Consider the following 26177-nt stretch of genomic DNA (forward strand, 5'->3'; position numbering starts at 1 on the left):
CTGGCCCACATGATCCCAGGGATACGTGGGCCTCTACGCATTTCTACCAGGAGAGATGCAGGTAAATGCATACATTTTTTGATGATTGGCGGCATCCGCCCCGTAGGAAGCCTCTGATTGCAAATGCAGGCCCAAATTAAAAACCCAGGCTAATTAGAAAAAAATCTTCAAAATTCTTTTCTGACCCCTTTAGGTGATCGATACTCATCTAGGAGATCACATAGATCTTGTATTACTTGCCTCCAAATACATGCACTTTTAGGCAGGGCTCGTTAGATGCAATCAGAAGCAAGATGTCTAGCGGACTTTTTCTCTTTCTAATCTGGAGACAGTGCGGCTCATTGTGCCCCGCTTTATTTGCCTCCCTAACTCAGGTCACTCCTCTCAGCTCAAACTGGGGATCAAACTTTGGCCACGCCTGCTCGATATGCCTCAGTATTGCACCATGTCATGCATATATTTACTGAGCCATTCATAGCAGCATATCACAACAAAATTCTCTTGTGCATCGGCTCAAATTTATCTCATTTGTGTATGCAAAAGGAGCACTGACTTTTATGTTGGATGATAATAAATTAGTCCAAACAATGGTCTTTTTTGTGTGTTGTCAGCACAGCAGCTCTGTAATTAGGATATTGAAAAAAGAGGAAAATGCTTGAATAGTCCTGTATGGTTACCTGCATAAACTGATTGCATATTCATTGGCTTAGCAGGGTAAATTTTCACATGCCGTAAATCTTCTAGACTGGAAGAAGCTACATATTCATAATCGGAGTCAGATTGCTCCGTTTGATCTGCAGTAGGCTGTTCATATTCCGAGTCACTGTCAGTCATCATTCTTACATTAATGTCTGGCTGTAACACAAGTTAATCATGAAAAAAATGAGCAGTCTTTTATATATTGGTTTATAGTATTTCTTAGTAATCTGCTACATTACTAAAATTACATGGTGACACAAGAACTGACAAGAATTTCTGTTATCATATGATGCAATTTACCACAGGTACAAGGTCAGATCTGTTTTTAGTATTAATTGTATTTGGTTCTTACTTTTCCTTGGTTCTTACCTGGTGCAAACGCAACTTTGTGGCAGTAGAACCTAGCTCTTCATATATTGGAAACAAATATTCTAATCATACATTATTTCCCCCCCCCTCACAAAAATAGCACTTCATATAAAAATTTCTATACAATACAATAAGGCATGATCTGGCCAATGTGGACTGGGATCAGCTACTTGAAGGAAAATCCACATCGGAGCAATGGGAGTCTTTCAGAAAAGAAATTGAGAGAGTACAATGGCAACATGTTCCCGTAAAGGTCAAGGGTGGGACCAACAAGCCCAGGGAACCTTGGGTGTCAAGGGATATACGAGAATGGATTAGAAAAAAAAGGGGGGCTTTTGGCAGATACAAAGGACTAAAGTCAGAGGAAGCCCTAGAGGAGTATAAAAAGTGCAGGGGGATACTTAAAAAAGAAATTAGGAGAGCGAGGAGGGGCCATGAAATAACACTGGTGAGCAAAATAAAGGAAAATCCTAAGGTGTTTTATAAGTATATTAAGGGCAAGAGGATAACTAGGGAAAGAGTAGGGCCCATTTGGGACCAAAGTGGCAAGCTGTGTGTAGAGCCAGATGATGTAGGTGGGGTTTTTAATGAATTTTTTGTATCTGTGTTCACTATGAAGAAGGACAATGTAGACATAGAAATCGGGCAGGGGGACTGTGATATACTTGAACATATTAGCATCGAGAGGAAGGAGGTACTAGCGGTTTTAGCGGGCTTAAAAGTGGATAAATCCCCAGGACCGGACAAGATGTATCCCAGGCTACTATGTGAGGCAAAGGAGGAGATTGCAGGGACTCTGACACAAATTTTCAGAACCTCTCTGGCCACAGGGGATGTGCCAGAGGACTGGAGAACAGCTAACATAGTACCATTATTCAAGAAGGGTAGTAGGGATAAACCAGGGAATTACAGGCCAGTGAGCCTAACATCAGTGGTAGGGAAATTATTGGAAAAAATTCTGAGGGACAGAATTAGTCTCCACTTGGAGAGGCAAGGATTAATTAGGGATAGCCAGCATGGCTTTGTCAGGGGAAGATCATGTCTGACCATTTTGATTGAATTTTTCGAGGGGGTGACTAGGTGTGTGGATGAGGGTAGTGCAGTGGATGTGGTTTACATAGATTTCAGTAAGGCTTTTGATAAAGTTCCGCATCGGAGACTGGTCAGGAAGGTAAGAGCCCATGGGATCCAGGGTGCCTTGGCACATTGGATCCAAAACTGGCTTAGTGGCAGAAGGCAGAGGGTGATGGTGGAAGGTTGTTTTTGTGACTGGAAGCCTGTGTCCAGTGGGGTACCGCAGGGATCGGTGCTGGGTCCCTTGCTGTTTGTGGTCTACATTAATGATTTGGATGTGAATGTAAAGGGTATGATCAGTAAGTTCGCAGATGACACGAAAATTGGTGGGGTGGTAAATAGCGAGGAGGGAAGCCTCAGGCTACAGGACGATATAGATGGGTTGGTCAGATGGGTGGAACAGTGGCAAATGGAATTTAACCCTGAAAAGTATTAGGTGATACATTTTGGACGGACTAACAAGGCAAGGGAATGCACAATGAATGGTAAGACCCTAGGAAAGACAGAGGATCAGAGGGACCTTGGTGTGCATGTACATAGATCCCTGAAGGCAGCAGAACAGGTGGATAAGGTGGTTAAAAAAGCATATAGGATACTTGCCTTCATTAGCCGAGGCATAGAATATAAGAGCAGGGAGGTTATGATGGAGCTGTACCAAACGCTGGTAAGGCCACAGCTGGAGTACTGTGTGCAGTTCTGGTCGCCTCACTATAGGAAGGATGTGCTTGCTTTGGAGAGGGTGCAGAGGAGATTTACCAGGATGTTACCTGGGCTGGAGCGCTTCAGCTGTGAAGAAAGACTGGACAGGCTGGGGTTGTTTTCCTTGGAGCAGAGAAGGCTGAGGGGGGACCTGATTGAGGTGTACAAAATTATGAGGGGCATAGATAGGGTAGATAGTAAGGAACTTTTCCCCTTAGTAGAGGGGTCAATAACAAGGGGGCATAGATTCAAGGTAAGGGGCAGGAGGTTTAGAGGGGATTTGAGGAAAAACTTTTTCCACCCAAAGGGTGGTTGGAATCTGGAATTCATTGCCTGAAAGGGTGGTAGAGGCAGGAACCCTCACAACATTCAAGAAGCATTTGGATGAGCACTTGAAATGCCATAGCATACAAGGCTACAGACCAAATGCTGGAAAATGGGATTAGATTAGACAGGGCTTGATGGCCGGCGCGGACGCGATGGGCCGAAAGGCCTCTTTCTGTGCTGTATAACTCTATGACTCTATAATACTGAGCTATTTTTTTGAGAATTTTGGGCAATTGTTTAAAAAACATATTTTACAGCCTGGGAATGACTGTAAACAATATAGCATGTGGGCACAGTGTGCTCACATCAATTCCTCATTCAGCTATTTTAACAGAGGCGTTAATCCATTTATTTAAGCATCTGCATGATTACATCACTCACAGTCATTTCCAGGCTCATGTATTTCCTTATTTCTGACAACAGAGGAAATCCCAAGTAAAGTATATATTTTAATTATGATGCTTTGTTACAAAACTTACGTGGTTGAAGGCTGCATGAAGTATGCATTAGCTTAAACATTACTGTAGTGCTCAAGTGCCATTGTATGAGAGTTGTAGGTTATTTACCTAGGAAGGTAGTCATTTCCTGTGTATCAGTCGGGTGGTGTATTTTTAGATATTGCTTTATAAGCGGTAACATGGAAACAATTACCACAGGAAGGATGTTTTAATACAGAGTAGCAGATTAATGAACACACTTCCTATAGAAATATGGGCTAGATTTTCTTCCCAGTGAGTATGAATTGGTGATCAATCTAGCCCTTTGAAGAGTAATTCTTTCCAACTTGTACCATATTTGCAAAAAGGGAGGTGCAAATAGAACTAAATCTTCATCATCTTCAAATAGGAATTCCCCTCCCCTAAGATGAGAAACACAACCACAGCCAACTCTTCCCATTGTTCACTCATGTGAAGTGGAGAATGAATCAATATAGAAGAGCATTGGTGAAACAACCAAAGAAATCCCATCCTTTCCTCATTAGATTTCACTAACAATTAATGATCATTAGGGTTTTTCAGGCTCCTGCATCTAAAAGACCAAAATGAATCCAGCTTTATCTGTTGGAGTAAAAGGACAACTGCAAAAGCTGGAAACCTGAAATAGAAGCAGAAAAGGCTGGCAAGGAATAGCAGGTAGATCAGTATTTCAAAGAGAAAGATTGTAATTTAGGGTTACATCTGAAGCATTTTTTTAAAAAGTCAGATGGGGTTTGAAATGCACAGAACCTAACACTGGCCCTCAAAAATCTGCAGCTATTCTGGAGTACACTTGCCCTAACTTTGGCGGGAGCCAGAATTTAGGCTAGCACCCAAATACGCCAGGTTCTAGCCCTAGGTCTGCACCTGCCCCAAACATGCCATCAGCATAGCAGGGGGAGAGGGAGGGTCCAGCTATGGTGACGCTCCATTAGGGAGCTCCTGTATTCTGTGCCATCAGTAACACCCAGTGTATGGTTGGCGGAGGTATGCCTGGTCAGACCAGGTGTATCTTCCTGACAACTAATGGAATTAGTGCCCAACTGGGGCTCCAGGTCAGAATTGTGGACCGACTCCCCCCAAAAAAGGTGTCAATTTTTTAAAAAAATGTTAAAAGTAGCCCGTTATAAAAGAAAGAATGGGTTTCTTTAATTGTTTCACAAGTGTATTCTATATTAATTAATTTGTCATGGGGGGCTGAGGACACAGCTATTTCCTTTTTCCAGGGAGGTGGTATATCAACAAGGCTTGAGGCTAGTCGGCCTTTGGTTGACTTTCCAGCATCTTTACAATGGCGGGATCCTTGCATATGCCTCTAGTAATTTGGGGGCTTACCAATGGCAGGCTAACTAGGGGACTCTGGGAAGTCTGCCAGGGTGAGTGATGGAGGTTGCCGGTGGGAGGGGGCATGATCGCGATGTCATTGCTGGGATTGTTCCTGTGGATTTTTGGGGCCACTATGATAAAGATTTTTCAAACTAAACTTCCGGCTTATCCATACAAACAGATTTTGCTTAATAATTTTACGCACTCACTCCCTGTAGAAACACAGCACTTACCGAAGCACTAACCTAGATACAGGTTGGCTCGAACTATAGTTTAAGGGCCTGCAAGTGTGAGTATGGCTGGAGTATAACTGTGCAGTTTATGGCCTAGAAATTCAACTGCAACACGAAAGTTGCCAGTGACACCGTGGCCGCAGATTAATGGCCGTCGAAAATGGTGATGCAGGTAGAAGTGAAAAATTTGCGCTGGGGACTAAAGATTGTTAGCCCAGTATTAAACTGATTGTGTAACACCCTCCTGGTGGCGTTAGTCCCGACATCAGTCCTGAATGTGGCGCCCAGAAGCGGTGTTGCTTCTTCCAACAGCCTCTGGAAGCGAGGCTATGATTTCGCTATGCATTGTGGGATATTAAAAGGGCAATGCATTGTCGTTTGCTTAAAAGGGCAATGCCTTCTCAACTGATAAAAATAAAAATGAAATAAAAAAAATGCTGTTTTAAGCCCTCACATCTCTACTGCCCATAAAAAAATAAACATTAGAAAAAAAATATCCCAAATGGGAGTCTTCAGCTCTTAAAGCTGAATGCCCTTCCACACCTCAAAAAATGGGAAAAGTGCATCAGCACTAACACAAATGGCTTAGCACCCAGGATCTCGCACGCAGCACTCCAGCTTTGTGCAGGGGATCAACACTACAAGAGAGGTCCTCTACCCACAGGGGCCAGCAGGCCTCCCAGAAAGAAGGATGTGGGACCAGATCATTGAGGCCATCACTTCCAGCAGTGTTGCCCCCACCACCTGGCTCCAGTGTCCAAAGAAGCTTCATGACCTCAGACCACTGGTCAAGGTCAGTGAATGCACCTTCAAAAGCCGTCTCCTACCAACTGCACCACTAGCCTCACACGCTTCTCAATGCACGAATCCCCCCCACCACCCCGCAATCACTCACCTACCAACAATCTGTACCTATCACGAAGCACAACTCCCGTTCCTAGCTTCACCTCACCCCCTTGGAGGAGATGGTGCTGGCCATTCTTGGCAGGGGCATGGCTGAGCTCTTGGCAGGGGCAGGGTTGAAAGGATGCAAAATTCTGGTATCCTGACAGGTTATCCTCCTTCTCGCTTGCACCTCTTGCTTTCCCGCCCTTCCTTCACCACAACTTCACCCTTTTGCTTTCCTTATTTCACACACCCAAGAAATGCAGCCTGCCCAGCCAGTGGTTGACCAAAAAGAATGTAAGAAATCACACAACACCAGGTTATAGTCCAACAGCTTTATTTGAAATCACAAGCTTTCGGAGCGCTGCTCCTTCGTCACTTCACCTGACGAAGGAGCAGCGCTCCGAAAGCTTGTGATTTCAAATAAAGCTGTTGGACTATAGCCTGGTGTTGTGTGATTTCTTACATTTGTCCACCCCAGTCCAACACCGGCATCTCCACACCATGACCAAAAACAGGAAGAGAACATAAGAACATAAGAACATAAGAAGTAGGAGCAGGAGTAGGCCATACGGCCCCTCGAGCCTGCTCCGCCATTCAATAGGATCATGGCTGATCCGAACCTAGACTCACGTCCACTTCCCTGCCCGTTCCCCGTAACCCCTAATTCCCTTATCAGCTAGGAAACTGTCTATCTCTGTTTGAAATTTATTTAATGTCGCAGCTTCCACAGCTCTCTGAGGTAGCAAATTCCATAGATTTACTACCCTCTGAGTGAAGAAGTTTCTCCTCATCTCAGTTTTGAAAGGGCAGCCCCTTATTCTAAGATTATGCCCCCTAGTTCTAGTCTCACCCATCAGTGGGAACATCCTCCCCGCATCCACCCGATCAAGCCCCCTCACAATCTTATATGTTTCGATAAGATCGCCTCTCATTCTTCTGAATTCCAATGAGTAGAGTCCCAACCTACTCAACCTTTCCTCATAAGTCAACCCCCTCATCTCCGGAATCAACCGAGTGAACCTTCTCTGAACTGCCTCAAGAGCAAGTATATCTTTTCTTAAATATGGAAACCAAAACTGTACGCAGTATTCCAGGTGTGGCCTCACCAGTGCCCTGTATAACTGAAGCAAGACTTCCCTGCTTTTATACTCCATCCCTTTTGCAATAAAAGCCAAGATTCCATTGGCCTTCCTGATCACCTGCTGTACCTGCATAACCTTCTGTGTTTCATGCACCAGGACCCCCAGATCCCTTTGTACTGTAGCACTTTGCAGTTTCTCTCCATTTAGATAATAACTTGCTCTTTGATTTTTTCTGCCAAAGTGCATAACCTCACACTTTCCAACATTATATTCCATCTGCCAAATTTCTGCCCACTCACTTAGCCTGTCTATGTCCTTTTGCAGGTTTTTTATGTCCTCCTCACTCACTGCTTTCCCTCCCATCTTTGTTTCATCGGCAAACTTGGATATGTTGCACTCAGTCCCTTCCTCCAAATTGTTAATATAGATTGTAAAGAGTTGGGGTCCCAGCACTGACCCCTGCGGAACACCACTAGTCATAGATTGCCAACCCGAGAATGAACCATTTATCCCAACTCTCTGTTTTCTGTTAGATAGCCAATCTTCCACCCATGCCAGTATATTACCCCCAATCCCGTGATTTTTTATCTTGTGCAGTAATCTTTTGTGTGGCACCTTGTCAAATGCCTTTTGGAAGTCCAAATACACCACATCCACTGGTTCCCCTTTATCCACCCTGTTTGTTATGTCCTCAAAGAATTCGAGCAAATTTGTCAAACATGACTTCCCCTTCAGAAAACCATGCTGACTCTGTCCGATTAAATTATGCTGATCCAAATGTCCTGTTACTGCTTCCTTAATAATGGACTCCAACATTTTACCAACCACAGATGTTAGGCTAACTGGTCTATAGTTTCCAGCCTTTTGTCGACTTCCCTTTTTAAATAAGGGCGTTACATTAGCAGTTTTCCAATCTGCTGGGACCTTACCTGAATCCAGGGAGTTCTGGAAAATTACCACTAATGCATCCACAATCCCCACCGCCACTTCTCTCAAGACCCTAGGATGTAAGCCATCAGGTCCAGGGGATTTATCCACCTTTAGTCCCATTACCTTTCCGAGTACCACCTCCTTAGTGATTTTAATCGTGTTTAGCTCCTCCCCCCCAAAGCCCCCTGTTTGTCCAGTTTTGGGATATTTTTAATATCCTCTGCTGTAAAGACTGATACAAAATATTTGTTCAGCGTTTTTGCCATCTCCATGTTCCCCACCACTAATTTCCCGGTCTCGTCCTCTAAGGGACCAACATTCACTTTAGCCACCCTTTTTCTTTTTATATAACTGTAGAAACTCTTGCTGTCTGTTTTTATATTTTTTGCTAGTTTACTTTCATAATCTATCTTCCCTTTCTTAATTAATCTTTTAGTTATTCTTTGCTGGCTTTTAAATGCTTCCCAATCTTCTATCCTCCCACTAGATTTGGCTACTTTATATGCCCTTGTTTTCAGTCGGATACTATCCTTTATTACTTTACTTAGCCACGGATGGCTGTCCTTTCTTTTACCCTCCTTTTTCTTCAGTGGAATATATATTTCTTTAAAGTTGTGAAATATCTCCTTGAATGTACACCACTGCTCATGTACCGTCTTACACTTTAATCTATTTTCCCAGTCCACTTTAGTCAATTCTGCTCTCATACCTTCATATTCTCCTTTATTTAAGCTTAGTACGCTGGTTTGAGATCCAACTCTCTCACCCTCCAACTGAATTTGGAATTCAACTATGTTATGGTCACTCATTCCAAGGGGATCCTTTACTGGGACATTTTTTATTAATCCTGTCTCATTACACAGGACCAGATCTAAGATTGCCTGCCCCCTGGTTGGTTCAGTAACATACTGCTCAAGGAACCCGTCCCTAATGCACTCTATGAACTCTTCCTCAAGGCTGCCCTGGCCAATTTGATTTGTCCAGTCAATATGAAAGTTAAAATCTCCCATGATTATAGCTGTTCCCTTATTACAAGTGTAGTGTATGTACCTTTAAGAGGAACTATGTTTTTGAAGCCCCTGTATACTGTAGTACCAGTAGTGACCACTCGGGTATATAAGCCTGTGTAGCGTCTTGTGTTGTTAGTTCACCTCCAGACTTTGTTCCGTAAACACTTGTTAAATCAACTCCTGCATTCCGTGTCTCCATTAACACACGGATCTAACAGTGGCGACGAGTTAGAAACAAACTTACCTGCAATTCGGCAGCACCTCAAGGGGATCGATTCCTCAGATGAAGGTTGAAGCCAGAAGCAAGAAAAAAAAAAATAACTCGAAGAAACTCAAAAACGAGGGCCAGGCTTGGACTCCAGTCTGTGGTTTCCCCAGCTAAACGGGCTGGTGGCAGGTAGTGCACTGATCCTTCCTGGGCTGCGGCGGGCTAGAGCTCGATCGGGTGGCTCTGCAACGGGGCCGGGCAGCGAGTCGGGAAGCAGAAGCAAAGAGAGAGAGAGGGTGGAGCACTCAGGGCGCGGCCGGTGCTGCAAAGCAGGTCGGCGTTCGGACCGAGCAGAGGGAGGGGAAAGTCCCAGAGGGTCCACTCCACGACGGGAACGGTTCTCCAAGTAACAGAGAAACTATTGAAGCGATATATAAAAAAAAAAATAGAAATACCGCGAAAAGCTGCAGGTCGCAATGGGAACCGCGGAGAACAGCATTGGCAGCAGCGATTGGGGAGGCGCAAAGACCGTAGTGTGTCACCATTAAAAAAGTAATAAATAAATAAATCGCCAGCAACAGCGTTGGCAGCAGTGGCAGCGGCGGGAAAGCGCGGGAGGCGCCATCTTAACTCGGTGGGGAAGAAAGAAAAGCGCGGGAAGTGCCATTTTAGATTTTCAAGATGCTGAAGACTGGCAATATTACTGCTTTCGATAGTGATATAGAAGATTGGACCACATATGTGGAAAGAGTGGAGGTATATTGCAAGGCGAATGAAGTAGCGGATGATAAAAAGGCATCGGTACTTCTAAATCTGATGGGCGCAAGGACATACGGGCTGTTACGAAACTTGATCACTCCAGCCAAACCGATGGACAAGAATTTTAAGGAGATTGTTGATACCTTACAGGAGCACTTAAACCCAACACCGCTGCTGATAGCAGAATGATTCAAATTCTTCAGGAGGAATCAGCAAAAGAATGAAAGTAACGCTGATTACCTCACCGAATTATGAAAGCTGTCAAAGCACTGCCAATTCGGGGCAGGACTGGCAGATTCTCTACGAGACAAATTCGTCTGCGGTCTCCTAAGCGAAGGAACACAGAAAAGACTACTTTCTGAGAAAGATTTGACACTGGACAAGGCTTTCAGTGTGGCTGTATCATACGAAGCAGCAGCAAGAGGAGCTGCAGAGATACAGCAAAAGCCACAGGACTTCGGCACCCATGAAATGACACGGGGTTTCGAGAGATGTTATCACTGCGGCAGATCCACCCATGACCAGAAGGATTGCTGGTTCAAGGACAAAGCATGCAGGCAATGCGGAAAGATGGGACACATTGCACGTGTATGCAGATCTGGAAAGAAATCCGCTGACAGTAAAAAGGTCAATAAGGAAAAGTACAGAAAGGTACAAATGATGACGGACAGTAGCTCGGAAGACCAGAAGAGCGATAGCGACTCCGGAAACAAGAGACTAAGCTGTCTCAAATTACATAATGTAATTGCCAAAGAAGATTACCAGACCATTTGGGTTACCCTCACGATAGCAGGGTCCCCAGTCAAAATGGAGCTAGATACAGGATCAGCTCTAACCGTCATGAGTCGACGGGATTACGAGCGGCTATTTCCGCATATACCTTTGAAAGACACATCCATTGTCTTGAAGACATATACGGGGCAGAAAGTATACCCCAGAGGGAAAATAAGGGTGCCTGTTGTATACAACGGCAAGGAAATACAGAAGTTGTATTTATACGTTCTGCAAGATGGTGGTCCACCGTTGTTAGGACGTGAATGGATCAGAAAGATACGTTTAGACTGGCACTCCATTCAGGCACTGACGGTGATCAGTAAGAAAAAAAATGATGATGACGTCATACCTGGACGATTAAAAGAAATCTTGGCTAACGCCAAAGAAGTGTTTCAACAGGAACTAGGAACCCTGAAAGGCGCCACCACCTCAATAAAAGTGGAAGATGCAGCAATTCCCAAGTTTTTTAAGGCAAGGCCGGTGCCATACGCAATTCGTCCAGCCGTCGAGGCAGAGCTGGAGAATTTGGAAAAAGCAGGCGTGTTATCCAAGGTAGATTGGAGCGAGTGGGCAACACCCATCGTCCTGGTCATGAAGAAAACGTTGAATAATGATAAATCTGAAGAACAGAGAAAAGTTCGCATCTGTGGGGACTTCAAAGTGACTGTAAACCCGGTTCTTCACATGGTACAGTATCCTCTTCCGAGGATAGAAGATATTTTTGCCTCACTATCCAGAGGGAAACGTTTCAACAAAATTGACTTAGCACAGGCATATCTACAGATGGAGGTTGAGGAGGCCTCTAAAAAGTATCTCACGATAAACACACACAAAGGCCTGTACCAGTACAATCGACTGGTTTTCGGAGTGGCATCAGCTCAGGCTATCTGGCAAAGAGCTATGGAGCAAGTCCTGCAAGGGATTCCGGGGACTCAATGCTACCTAGACAACATTCTTGTAACAGGAGAAAATGACAACGAGCACCTTGCCAACTTGGAGCAGGTGCTCACGAGGCTGAGAGAACGGGGCCTACGAGCAAATCGCCCCAAATGCGAATTTTTCCAGAAACAAATATCATATTGTGGCCATGTCATTAACGAAGAAGGGTTGCATAAGTCACCTGAAAATATGGAAGCGGTCGTAAAGGCCCCAGCGCCTGAAAATGTCTCACAATTAAGGTCGTTCCTGGGATTTGTAAATTACTATCATAAATTTTTACCAAACTTGTCGACGGTTCTGCACCCGCTTAACGCACTGCTACAAATGGGAGTAGTTTGGAAATGGAGTGAAGACTGTAAACGTGCCTTCCATAACTGCAAAGGCTTGATCACGACCAGGGAAGTGTTGCCTCATTACAACCCATCACTGCCAATCAGACTGGCGTGCGATGCATCCCCTTACGGCGTGGGAGCGGTATTATCGCACAGATTCCCGGATGGCTCGGAGCGGCCGATAGCTTTTGCGTCACGCTCATTCAACTCAGCTGAGCGTAACTATGCCCAGATCGACAGGTAGGCACTCAGCCTGGTGTGGGGGGTGAAGAAATTCAACCATTACCTACACGGACAAAAGTTTACCTTGTTGACTGACCATCAACCCCTCATCTCCATATTCAACCCTAAAAAGGGCGTTCCCATTATGACAGCGCAAAGGCTACAGAGGTGGTCCTTTTTCCTAGGGGCACACCAATATGACATAGTGTACAAAGGAACAAAACAGCATGGGAATGCTGATGGGTTATCGCGACTACCGTTGCCAACGGTGGAAGAGGCGCCTACAGTGGACCCAGTGGAGATATTCCACTCGACCATAGTGGAATGTCTACCGGTGACAAATTCTACCATTGAAAAGGAAACGCGAAATGACCCGACTCTCTCATGAGTCTACGATTTAACGGTGAAGGGATGGCCAGCACATGGCGAACCACTGTTGCCAGCATTCTCGCAAAGAAGAGAACAGCTGTCAGTGTGCCGAGGAACCTTGATGTGTGGATCCAGAGTGGTGATTCCACCCAAACTCAAGGATAGAGTGCTAAAGGAGCTTCATGAGGGGCATCTGGGTGGAGTGAAAATGAAGAACTTAGCCAGAGCGTTTGTGTGGTGGCCAGGTATCGATGGAGACATCGAAGAAATGACCAAGAGCTGTCTAGGATGCCAGAAGGTCCAAAACGCCCCACCACAAGCCCCTCTACATCCATGGGAGTGGCCCTCATCTCCATGGCAAAGGGTACATATCGACTTTGCTGGTCCATTTATGGACTCAATGTTCTTAATCGCGGTGGATGCACACTCCAAGTGGCCGGACGTAATAAAGATGTCCTCCACCACAGTATTAAGGACCATATTCGCCAGGAATGGGCTGCCTGAACAGACCTGTTCTGATAATGGACCGCAATTTGTGTCCGAAGAATTCAGGAAGTTCTTAAAAAACAATGGGGTTAAGCACTACACGTCCGCCCCATACCATCCCGCCACCAATGGATTGGCTGAAAGGTTTGTCCAGACCTTCAAGACGGCCATAAAGGCCATGGGTAATGAAGACATAAATCTTCAACATAAGGTAGATAACTTCTTGTTTGCGTACAGGAATGCAACACATGTGGTTACAAACCAAACCCCCGCCATGATGTTTTTCAATAGAAGACTATGATGCCGGCTGGATTTGGTCAAGCCAAACGTCAGAAGGGATGTAGAGAACCGGCAATTTCAAAGCATGAATGAAAGGCCAACTAGAACCTTCCAGATAGGTCAACCAGTTTTGGGCCGGGACTACCGTACCGAGAAATGGCAGCCTGGAACTATTTGCACACGACTAGGACCACTGATGTATACCGTGGACATTGGAGAAAGCATAATAAGGCGCCATGCTGACCAGATCATAGAGTCATCCGAAAAAGGACAACCTACACCACAACTCTATACGCCTAGTGATGAAGCAGAGATACCCATAGTATCTACCTCCGATCCGGTGATACTGGAACCAGATAACCCTGACACTAGCATTGAAGCCGAATCGACCTTGCCAAAAGAACCTACTACACCACTGAGGCGTTATCCAGACCGAGTCAGGAAGCCTCCAGAGAGACTGAATTTGTAATTGATTAACTTCAGCAAATGTGTATATTATTGTTCTTGTAAAAATGTTATTCAATGATAACTTAAAATGTTATGTACTATTTATCTAAAAGGGGAGGAATTGTAGTGTATGTACCTTTAAGAGGAACTATGTTTTTGAAGCCCCTGTTTACTGTAGTACCAGTAGTGACCACTCAGGTATATAACTCTGTGTAGCGTCTTGTGTTGTTAGTTCACCTCCAGACTTTGTTCAGTAAACACTTGTTAAATCAACTCCTGCATTCCGTGTCTCCATTAACACATGGATCTAACAACAAGCCCCAACTATTTCCTGATTTATACTCTGACCAACAGAGTTGCAACTGTTCGGAGGCCTATATACGATGCCCACTCGTGACTTTTTCCCCTTATGATTCCTTATCTCCACCCAAACCGTTTCACTATCCTGATCCTTTGACCCAATATCATTTCTCACTATTGCAGTGATTCCATCCTTTATTAACATAGCCACCCCACCTCCCTTTCCTTTCTGTCTGTCCTTCCTAATTGTCAAATACCCCTGGATGTTTAGTTCCCAGTCATGGTCACCTTGCAGCCATGTTTCTGTAATGGCCACCAAATCATACCCATGTGTAGTTATTTGTACCGTCAACTCATTTATTTTGTTACGAATGCTGCGTGCATTCAGATAAAAAACTTTAAAATATGTTTTGTGACAATTTATTCCCGCTTTTACCCCCTTTACTACTTTACCATTATCTTTATACATTCTGTCCCTTCCTGACATGCTCTGGTTTTTAATTCCCCCACTGCTACCTTGCTCTATTGCCTTCTCCGCTGACATTTTTATTTTTCGCTCTCTTGAAACCTCCCCCCCACTAATTAGTTTAAAGCCCTCTCTGCAGCCCTAGTTATTTGATTCACCAGGATTCTAGTCCCAGCACTGGCCAAGTGAAGTCCGTCCCAACGGAACAGCTCTCTCCTGTCCCAGTAGTGGTGCCAGTGTCCCAAGAAGCAAAACCCATTTCTCCCACACCAATCTTTGAGCCACGCATTTAACTCTCTGATTTTATTTACCCTAGCCAAATTTGCTCGTGGCTCAGGTAATAATCCAGAGATTATTACCCTTGTGGTTCTGCTTTTTACTTTGGCCCCTAGTGCAATGATATCAGCAAATAGTGATGGTATTTGCCTGTTTGATTATGATGCCTTACCAGCATAATTGCATGTATTGATTATTTATGCCTGACCAGCAGAGGGCATGTGAGAGAGGCAGTTTTAGTTTAGTTTCAGTTTCGTTTTAGATGGATCACTAACATGATGTCTCCTGTAAATGCTGTTAACAGAGTTGAACAAACTTTAGATTAAAAGACATTCTCTTTCATGAATGTATCGTCATTGAACCCACATACAAATCGATACATGGTGTCAGAAGTGATTGAAAGGGATGAAGAGGAGAAATCTGAAGTTAAATCAGCTCTCCACATATTAGCAAGCCAAAAGAGAACATCGTTACTTACCGTTGGAGAAGAGCTAACGAAGTGAAAAAATGGAAGGTTTACACCCACCGGTGAAGCTTCAGTTGACAGGTAATGTGGCTGAAAATTGGAGAAGGTTCAAACAACGTTTGGAGTTGTATTTATCAGCAATCGGAGCTGACGAGAAAAGTGATAAAATGAAAGCGTCAGTGTTCTTACATGTCATGGGTGATGAAGCGCTGGAGGTGTATAATAACTTCACATTCGCTGCTGACGGAGACAAAATGAAGCTAGATAAAATAATGGAACAGTTTTAGGCCTACTGCATACCTAAACGTAACGTGACGTTTGAGAGGCACAGATTTTTCACATGTGTACAGAAAATGGGTGAGACTATTGATCAGTATGTGACTGAACTGAGAAACCGAAGCAAAACATGTGAATTTGGGGGACTGACAGACTCGCTGATAAAAGACAGACTGGTGTGTGGTATTCCAGATAATGGTCTAAGGGAAAGACTGCTAAGAGAGCAAGATCTAGACCTGGGAAAAGCCATAGCACTGTGTAGGGCTACAGAGACTGTGAAGTTGCAGGCAAAAGAGCTGTTCAGTGACAGTAGCTGCAACGTGGATGCAGTGAGTAAGAACAGACACAAACCGTTTAACAAAAAGAGCGCCAATGTGAAAAAAGAGGCGTGGCCAGCGAACAAAAATGAAAGGGACAATCGAAAGTCATGTAGTCGATGCGGTACACAGCATACACCAAAAAAGTGTCCAGCATATGGTAAAACATGCAATAGTTGCAACAAAAACAACCATTATGCCCGTTGCTGTAAGAACCAAGCGCAACAAAGCAAGGTCCATGCAGTAGATGAAAGTGAGATAGAGGCGTTCAATGTAGATGTTGTGTCTGAAAACAAAGAAGAAAAAAGAGACTGGATGTTGACACTAAAAGTGAATGACATACATATTCCATTTAAATTGGATACTGGAGCACAAGTTAATGTGATATCAGAGACTGATTTTAAGAAAATTAGACCCAGACCAAAGATACATGGAATAAAAGTGAAAGTGACAGGATACTCAGGTACTGATATACCAGTGAAAGGAAGATGCATTGTCAAAGTGACACACAAGGACAGAGAGCACACGCTAGCATTAATCGTGGTGCCAAAGGATGTGCAAGCCATACTAGGTTTAAAAGCTTGTGAGAGACTGAACCTCGTAAAGAGAGTCCTCGTTGTGGAAAGCGAAGGAGAGACAGTCTATGATGAACTCATGAAAGAGTACAACGACCTATTTAAGGGTCTAGGCTGCATTCCAGGAGAACACACGATCAGAGTAGATAAAAGTATGCCAACGGTCATACATCCATGCAGAAAAGTTCCGTTTGCTCTTCAAAAGTAACTGACGGCAGAGCTGGACAGGATGGAAAGCCTGAACGTGATTCAGAAGATAGATGAGCCAACTGAGTGGGTGAGTTCCCTCGTCATTGTGGACAAAAAGAATGGAAAGCTCAGAATTTGCCTGGATCCAAGAGATCTAAACAGAGCAATAAAGAGAGAGCACTTCAAGCTTCCTACACGTGAGGAAATCATGTCACAGTTTGCAAATGCAAAGTATTTCAGCAAGTTAGATGCATCATCAGGATTTTGGCAGATGAAACTGGACGATGCAAGTTCAAGGCTGTGCACGTTCAACAGTCCATTTGGCAGATACAGATTCCTAAGGTTACCATTTGGCATTGCCTCAGCTCCTGAAGTGTATCACAAAACTATCCATATGATCTATGAGCACCTGGAGGGAGTTGATACATCAATGGATGACATCATAGTATGGGGAACCACGAGAACTGAGCATGACGAGAGACTGAAAAAAGTGCTGGAAGCAACAAGGAAAACAAACCTGAAGCTGAATAGAGAGAAATGCCAGCTCGGGGTGACAGAACTGACATTCGTGGGAGATATCCTTAGCAGTGAGGGCATCAGACCAGATCCCAGAAAGGTGTCCGCCATTGAGAATATGCCAAAGCCACAATGCAAAAAGGATGTGCAGAGGTTTAATGGAATGATCAACTACATGGGTAAATTCATATCCAACCTCTCAGAAAAGATGGCGCCACTGAGACGACTAACTGAAAAGAACATAGAATGGGAATGGAATCATGAGCATGAGAAGTCATGGAGCGATCTAAAGAAACTGCTCACAGAGGAACCAGTTCTGAGGTTTTATGACCTAGCGAGACCCATCAAGATATCATCAGATGCATCACAGAGTGGGCTCGGTGCCGTTCTTCTGCAAAAATATGACTACTGGCAACCTATTACATATGCATCGCGCTCAATGACAGACGCGGAGACGTGATATGCTCAAATAGAAAAGGAGCTGCTCAGCATCACATACGCCTGTGAAAGATTTCACCAGTTTGTGGCAGGACAAGCAATCAGTGTAGAGACTGACCATAAGCCCTTGATTGCATTGTTCCAGAAGCCACTAAATAGCTGTCCGCTTAGAATACAAAGAATGATGATCAGGCTGCAACGCTATACACTGAATGTTGCGTACACACCGGGTAAGCTGATGTATACAGCAGACACGTTGTCCAGAGCTGTTGACCCAGGTGAGCCCGCAAACACCAAAATGGATGAAAAAGTGAACGCCTACGTGGACATGATCACAAGTGCACTGCCCATAGCAGATGCAAAAATGGAGCTCATAAAGACTGAGACAAACAAAGATGAAACAATGAGATGACTGAGGAAAAGCATCTTGGATGGATGGCCCAACATGAAGCAAGACTGCTCACCTGACATAGCAGAGTACTGGAACTGCAGGGCGGAACTATCACTGGTCGAAGACATCATCTACAAAGGAAGTAAAATAGTTATCCCAAAGAGTCTGAGAAGAGAGATGCTAAAAAGGATCCATGGAGGACATCTGGGAATCGAAAAGTGTAAGAAAAGAGCACGAGAGGTGATGTACTGGCCACGAATCAACCAAGATGTGACAAATGAGGTGTCAAACTGCACAATATGCCTGAAATATCGAGCAAGCAGTCCGGTAGAACCACTAAAGCCACACCCAGCGCCAGAAAGACCTTACCAGAAGGTAGGCGCTGACCTATTCGTATGTCAAGGGAAGGACTATCTTGTCGTCACAGACTATTACTCCCTGTATCCAGAGGTTTGTAGACTGTACACCACCACTGCAGATGCTGTGATAACATGTATGAAAGCCATATTCTCCAGACATGGCGTGGCAAGCGAGGTCTTCACAGACAACGGACCCCAGTTTTACAATGCAAGTTTCCGACACTTTGCCAAAGAGTGGGACTTTGTCCACACAACGTCAAGTCCTCACTTTCCACAGTCCAATGGACTCGTGGAAAAATCGGTCCAGACAGTGAAAAGACTGATGTACAAGGCAAAAGACAGTGGAACTGACTTCTACCAGAGCATGCTTGTATACCGCACAACGCCGCTCGAGTGTGGTAAGTCACCAGCCCAACTCCTTATGGGACGTCGGCTAAGGTCAAACCTACCCATCCCGGAGAACCTCCTGAAAACAAAAGAGGGGGAGAAAGTGAGGAAGTTCAAAGAACAACAGAAAGAAAAACAAAAGTACTACTATGACAGAGGAACACAAAACCTACCTGAACTCCACACTGGTGACCAAGTAAGGTTCAAAGACAAAACAAACATATGGACTCAGAAGGGAACTGTCCTGAGTGAAGTTCAACCAAGATCATACACCATTCAGACAGATGAGGGTGCTGTTCTGCGAAGAAATCGTCGAGATCTTCTCATGGGACCAGCCACAGCAAGTCAAAAGACGGATACTGTTGAACAACCTGATCACACAGCAGGTCAAAAGACTGATACTGTTGATCAACCTGATCACACAGCTGAGAAACCATCATCTGAGGCAACAACTCAGATTCAAGGACAAGCAATCAGAAAATCCTCAAGACACGTGAAGCCTCCTGAGAGACTCATTGAGCAAATTTAAGGACTCTTGTTATAGAAGGAAGTAATGTTATCTTATTCTTTCTTCAAGTTCTAGGTATTTACATATTTCATGTGAACACACAAAACAAGGTTAAAAAACCTTGATCATGATAATGATAATGTAAGTTCATTAAGTGTTACAGTTAAAATGCAGATTAATACAAAGAAAACATGTTGTTAGATAAAAGTAAAATACTTTTGTTTTAAGAAAGGGAGATGTAATGATATCAGCAAATAGTGATGGTATTTGCCTGTTTGATTATGATGCCTTACCACCATAATTGCATGTATTGATTATTTATGCCTGACCAGCAGAGGGCATGTGAGAGAGGCAGTTTTAGTTTAGTTTCAGTTTCGTTTTAGATGGATCACTAACATGATGTCTCCTGTAAATGCTGTTAACAGAGTTGAACAAACTTTAGATTAAAAGACATTCTCTTTCATGAATGTATCGTCATTGAACCCACATACAAATCGATACACCTAGCTGCTCATACTCCCTCAGTAGAACCTCTTTCCTTGTCCTATCTATGTCATTGGTACCAACATGGACCATGACAACTGGATCCTCCCCCTCCCACTCCAAGTTTCTCTCCAGCCCAGAGGAGATGTCCTTCACCCTGGCACCGGTTTAGAAGAGTGAAGAAGAGTGAAGAAGCAACACCGTCACTCGATTTCACTCTCCCAGCCACCAGCTCCTCAAGGTCGACCAGCAAGGCCATTTGCAGTGTCCCCCACTGAAAGTCAGCCATGCTGCAGCCACTGGGGTAGCACTGCGTGACATCAGTAGGGTAAGCAAAGGCACAAACAAGACTGTCACTAAGGAAATGCATAAAGGTGATGAGTTGATTTCTTGATGTCATATTGGATGGATAGATGTATAAAGTTGGATTGGAAAGTTTGCTTTGTGGTGGCTTTTATTTCAGCATTGTGGCCAAGAGGATGCTGTGATGGTCAGTAACAGAAGGAAGATAAGGTCTGGGACAAATGTTGAAAGGGGAATTGTGGTTGTGGTCATTGGGACTGCTGGTGGATGATTCCATCCTGAATATCCCGGACAGAAAGGGGCTGTCTGGGTTGCATCCTTCCTACTGCTTCCTCCTCTTCTGTTTCTTCTTCTGCAACTTCCTCTTTCCTCTACAAGTGGATGCTGTAAATCTGAAATAAAAGCATAAAATGCTGGAAATACTCAGCAGGTCAGGCAGCATCTCGACCTGAGACGTGAACTCTGTTTCTCTCTCCGCGGATGTTGCCTGACCTGCTGAGTATTTCCAGCATTTTCTGTCTTCTCAGAGGCCTTCCTTTACCATCCGAGGCTTTCCAAGTGTCCTGCAGCACTCCCTTCACTCCCTGCACACTTTAAAAACTTTTGACATGTATTGCACCAAGCTACTACTTCAGTAAAATCAAAAAAATCCAGTCCAAAAGCTTAAATGCAAACTTACCTGCAAAATGTGTGTGTCCCTTTAAGAGGTGCTGATAGCACCTGTGTGAGTCTGCTGAACGCTGGATTTTCATGGCGAGCATAGGACCCAGTGCTGAACTCAGTGCTGAGGTCTACGTTCGGAAAGGATAATGTTAAGTCGACGTTGTACACTGACTGACGCTACCCTCTCCCTAATTTAAATTTCCACGGACATCGCTTTTACCAGCAGTGCTGCCGGCCCTCGGAAAATGGCGAATACTGCGGGATGCACCACCAGCTGGTGAAAGAGTGGCGGCCGCTGTGTTTTCACAAAATTTTGCTGATAACGGGTGGTGTAAAAGACCTCAATTTTTAGCCCTATTTATGTTCCTTGTCCTTTAGGGAAACCTACTGTCCTTACCCAATCCCTGGCCTATTTGTGACTCCAGCCCCACATCAACATGGTTGACTCTTAACTGCCCTCTGAAGTGGCCTAGTAAGTCACTCAGCTGTACAGGGCAACTAGGCATGGGCAATAAATACTGGCCTTGCCAGCGACACCCACATCCTGAGAACAAATGGAAAAACAACAAGTCTACCAACAAAGAACACTGATGAACTTCCAGTTAAGAATATTCTACACATTAAGCATTGGTTATAATGTTATCTGGTGCCAAGTGGAAAGAATCCCAGCCTCGGTGACAGATCTGCTTCTCCAGGTTTCCCATCAGAAAGAAATGCAACATTGCAGCAGGATGGACTTTCTTTAGGTATAAAGAAAAAACCTTGCATTCATAGAGCACCTTTCACATCCATAGGACATCCCAAAGTGCAATGAATTACTTTTAAAATGTAGTCACTGTTGTTATGTATGCAAACATGGGAACATGGTCCAATGAACAGAAATACGGATTTCAAAAGGGAAGGTGATGCTTGACCAACCTTATTGCATTCTTTGAAGAAGTAACCGAAAGAGTAGATAAGGGTAATGTCGTTGACATAATATATTTAGATTTCCAAAAGGTCTTCCATAAAGGTATCGAATAGTAGACTCATGACTAAGGTCAGAACATGTGGAATTAGGGGACAAGTAGCAAAATCGATAGCAAGCTGGCTACAAAACAGAAAAAAGTAAGTAGGCGTTAGAGGTAGTTACTCAGGCAAGCAAAAGGTGGGAAGTTGTGTTCTACAAGGATCAGTGCTAGGACCACTGTTGTTCAGCATTTACATAAACAATTTGGACTCAGGAATTGGACGTACAATTTCAGCATTTCCCGATGACACCAAATTGGGGGGGGGGAGGGGTATAGTTAATACTGTGGAGGACTGCAACAAAATACAGGAAGACATTAATAAACTTGCAGTATGGGCATGTAATTGGCAAATGAACGTCAATATAGATAAGGCTGAGGTGGTACATTTTGGTAGGAAGAATAAGAAAGTCACATACTCCTTGGAAAATAAGGGGGAGAAATCCATTATAGTCCCATTTGGGGCACTAACTTTTAAAAGTTGAAAAAATTAGTGGCAGGCACTAATATTTCTCAACTTAAAAAAAATTAGGATTTGTGCTCCAGGAAGGAAGTGGAGCACTAAATCAAAGTGCTCCACTTCCTTCCTGGAGCACAACAGACAGCAGGCGGGGCGGTAGGTGTGCAGCTCTGTACAATAGGCCGTGCAGTGCTGCTGCCTTGGTAGGCTCCTTCCCTCCCTTAAAGGGAAGGGCTATTGCTGCAGGCTCTGCAAGGGAAAGCAACTTACCTGGCCCCTAATGGCAGTGGCGGTCCGGCCCGATCAGCCCAATGAACTGCAGCAGGGTGCCGGGCTGATTGAGCGCTGGGGAAAAAAGGAAAAAAAACAGAAAACGAGCATTTGATTATTATTTTCCCTACCTTGGCCACCTCGTCTTTAAGCACCTGGCCTCCCGATGAACGTCTCCTGCAGCTGCCAGTGTTTTTGCCCGGCGATGCTGCAGGGGGCGAAGCCGAGGTTTGGGTCCGGGGCACTACCGGGGTGATGCGCACGGCAATGACGTCACGATATCTGGACGAATGAGATCGGGGCGCAACGTCATACTGCTGCCGCAAACCTCCCGCTGAATTTACCAAGAGGCGAAATTCTCGCCGCGCCCGGGTGGTAAGTGGTTTGCGTCCCATTATCGCCCCCCCGGAGGTGGTAATGGGAAACGCAAAGGTACCCAATTTCTCCCCAAAGTGTCTAAATGGGGTAGAACAGAGGGATCTGGGGATACAGATACACAAATCACTAAAAGTAGCAACGCAGGTTAATAAGGCCATTAAAAAAAAAGCAAACAAAGCACTGGGGTTCATTTCTAGAGGGATAGATTTGAAAAGTGGAGAAATTATGTTAAACTTATATAGACCCTTAGTTAGACCACACTTGGAGTACTGTGAACTGTTCTGGTCTCCATATTATAAAAGGGTATAGAGGTACTAGAGAAGGTGCAAAAAAGATTTATGAGAATGATACCAGAACTGAGAGGTTATACCTAGCAGGCAAGATTGAACAGGCTGGGGCTCTTTCCTCTAGAAAAGAGAAGACTGAGGGGTGACCTGATAGAATTCTTTAAGATTATGAAAGGGTTTGATAGAGGTTAGATCGAGAAAATGTTTCCACTTGCAGGTGAGACCTTTAGGGAAACCTACTGTCCTTACCCAATCCCTGGCCTATTTGTGACTCCAGTCCCACATCAACATGGTTGACTCTTAACTGCCCTCTGAAGTGGACTAGTGAGCCACTCAGCTGTACAGGCTGGGTCATTAAATAGATTTAAGGTGGAGATAGACATATTTTTGCAAGATAAGGGGGTGAATGGTTATAGGGAGCAGGCAGGGAAGTGGCTTTGAGCCCAAGATCAGCCATGATCTTATTGAATGGCGGAGCAGGCTCGAAGGGCCAAGTGGCCTATTCCTGCTGCTATTTCTTATGTTCTTACGTTCTTATGTAATTAGCGGCCATAAATATAAGATAGTCACTAATAAATCCAACAGGGAATTCAGGAGAAACTTGTTTACCCAGAGAGTGGTTAGAATGTGGAACTTGCTACCACAAGGAGTAGTTGAGGCGAATAGTATAGATGCATTTAAGGGAAGCTAGATAAACACATGAGAGAGAAAGGAATAGAAGGATATGTTGATGGGGCTAGATGAAGATGGGTGGAAGGAGGCTCATGTGGAGCATAAATACTGGCATGGACCTGTTGGGCTGAAAGGCCTCTTTCTGTGCTGTAAATACAATGTAATACTGTGTAATATGAGCTATTTAATGGTTTTCAAGTGATTTACATTAAAACAAATACAGTGGCCTGTAATTTCCGATAGGCGGCTTCCTGCCTCCTATCGGAAAAAAATCTACAAACTTATCTGAGGGCTCCCGAGGTCCGGACACTTCCGCTCCTGGGCCTCTCCACAGTCGAAATGCGCAGGGCCCACGTATCCCAGGAGCACATGCAGTTCGCAAGCGTCCCTGGGATCACGTGGGCCAGGCCAGCCAATAGGAGAAGGGAATCTCCCTTCATACTTTTGACAGATAGACCTGTCAAATATATGAATGGAAATCGCCCCAAAAAGACACCAAAACATTAAATACATTTTTAAAAAACCATCCCGTTTTTAAAATGAGTTAAAACTACATTAAGTTAAATATTTTAAACAAAAATTTTATTTTTTGAAAAAAATAATTAAAGTTTTTTACGGGGCTAAAAATAAACTTACCTTTTTTAAAAGTATTTTAAAATTATAAATGAGTGAAAATTTTTTTTTTTTTACTTTTTTTAACTCTTATGCTGGTAAAAGCAGGCCTTACGCCTGCATTTACCAGGCGCAAGATTTCTAAGGGTTTTCTGCGGGCGGAGGTTATGCAGAAAGCGGAACACTTCCCCCGCAGAGGCCCTTCTCAAGGGTAGGCATCCGATCTGTCAAGAGCATTGCTTCGCATGCCTGAAACCGGCATTTCTGATGTCCCTACGGGTGTGTACACAGTGCGTACACACCTGTAGGCATCAGAAAATACGGGCCATCAACATCAGATGTTACATCAACATTTCCTTGTTACAAATAAGTTTTCAATTGAAGTGGCATTGATTGTATGCAGCAAGAAAGATGCCAGGGTAAATTTTATGAATTCATGTTCCAGGAATGGAGCTTTATAGGTTGGGTGAGCATATTGGGAATTTGGATGGAGCGGTCAGGGAACACTGCTGAATCTTCCATCTGTTAGAACATAAGAAATAGGAGCAGGAGTAGGCCATTTGGTCCTTCGAGCCTGCTCCACCATTCAATGTTAGTTTTAATCAATGGGAAAAGCATTAGTTTCCATGTCCAAATTCCCAATGTGCATTCCCACGATACAAAGCTGGAGATCAGCTGTAGCATCAAGCACTCAGAAAAGTACTTTCCACTGCACTAATGTGAATTATTCCAGTTCTAGCACTGCCACCCTCATGATGTCTCTTAATAAGATTATCAATTAATGTCAGTTTCCAGTGATAAGCACTATTGAGGAACTGACCAAGTTCACTTCTCATTGGCTCTTTCACTTTATGGGTTCAAAGTGCTACCCTCTGTATCACACAGACCTTAAAACACTGAAAGCTGACAATATGGGTATGTGTCATCAGGGGTTTTCTAATTGGCGATGAGAAAATCAGCAGCAGATAGGGTAGCAGGAACTGGACCCAAGCTGGAGACAGAATGAGGACCAGATACACAATCAGAGGGAGGGGACGGAACAGAGAAGAAAAAGAATAATAACAGCATAATACACAGGGGGCTAGAAATTCATTATAGCCAAGGAATGGGCGGTGTCAGTAGAAAAGCTGGAGAATTAGCGCCAGGCACAAATGCTTTAGACTGCACGAACATTCGTGCTCACTGCTCAATAAAATGATTGGGGTCCTAATTCAAGTCTTAAAACCCAAGCTCATTGGCGTTACACTTAAATATCGGGTGCAGTCTAATCGCAGCTCATCATTGCCACAATCTCTACCTACCAACACTCACGCCCACATCTCACTTCTTGCACACAATGACAGCTATTCAAATATGGGAGGCACATCACCCAAACACATTGCTCCACACTCACTCACCCACTTTCTTCTCTTGCAGGCCAAAGTGGCACAGAACAGGAGGGAACAGGAACGCACAGGCGGGGGACAAGCTGACACCCAACCACTGTCTGCGCCGGAGAATCGAGTGCTACAAATCATTGGGCGCCAGGTGGTGGGTGCCGTGGCCACCGGCGACATTGACCCCCTTGGGAACAATGGTATGTTCATCCCTACTACTCCTTCTCACATCCCACTTCCCCCTCACCCACAAGTGTTTTGCACTTTCCAGCTA

General features: G+C 44.3%; 1 protein-coding gene across 2 annotated transcripts in view; it reads right to left on the bottom strand.

Annotated features, from left to right (window-relative positions):
• clnk (cytokine-dependent hematopoietic cell linker) overlaps positions 1-26177 on the bottom strand; it is a 284911-nt gene that overhangs the window by 78419 nt on the left and 180315 nt on the right. For both annotated transcript variants that reach the window (XM_085965255.1, XM_085965246.1), the window contains exon 5: positions 678-855. In XM_085965255.1, the coding sequence (XP_085821381.1) occupies positions 678-855 (178 nt within the window). The remainder of the gene's footprint in view (positions 1-677; positions 856-26177) is intronic.

The sequence above is a fragment of the Somniosus microcephalus genome, chromosome 2, assembly GCF_052327205.1.
Source record: "Somniosus microcephalus isolate GS21.2 chromosome 2, FLI_Smic_1.0, whole genome shotgun sequence".
NCBI classification, from domain to species: Eukaryota; Metazoa; Chordata; class Chondrichthyes; order Squaliformes; family Somniosidae; genus Somniosus; species Somniosus microcephalus.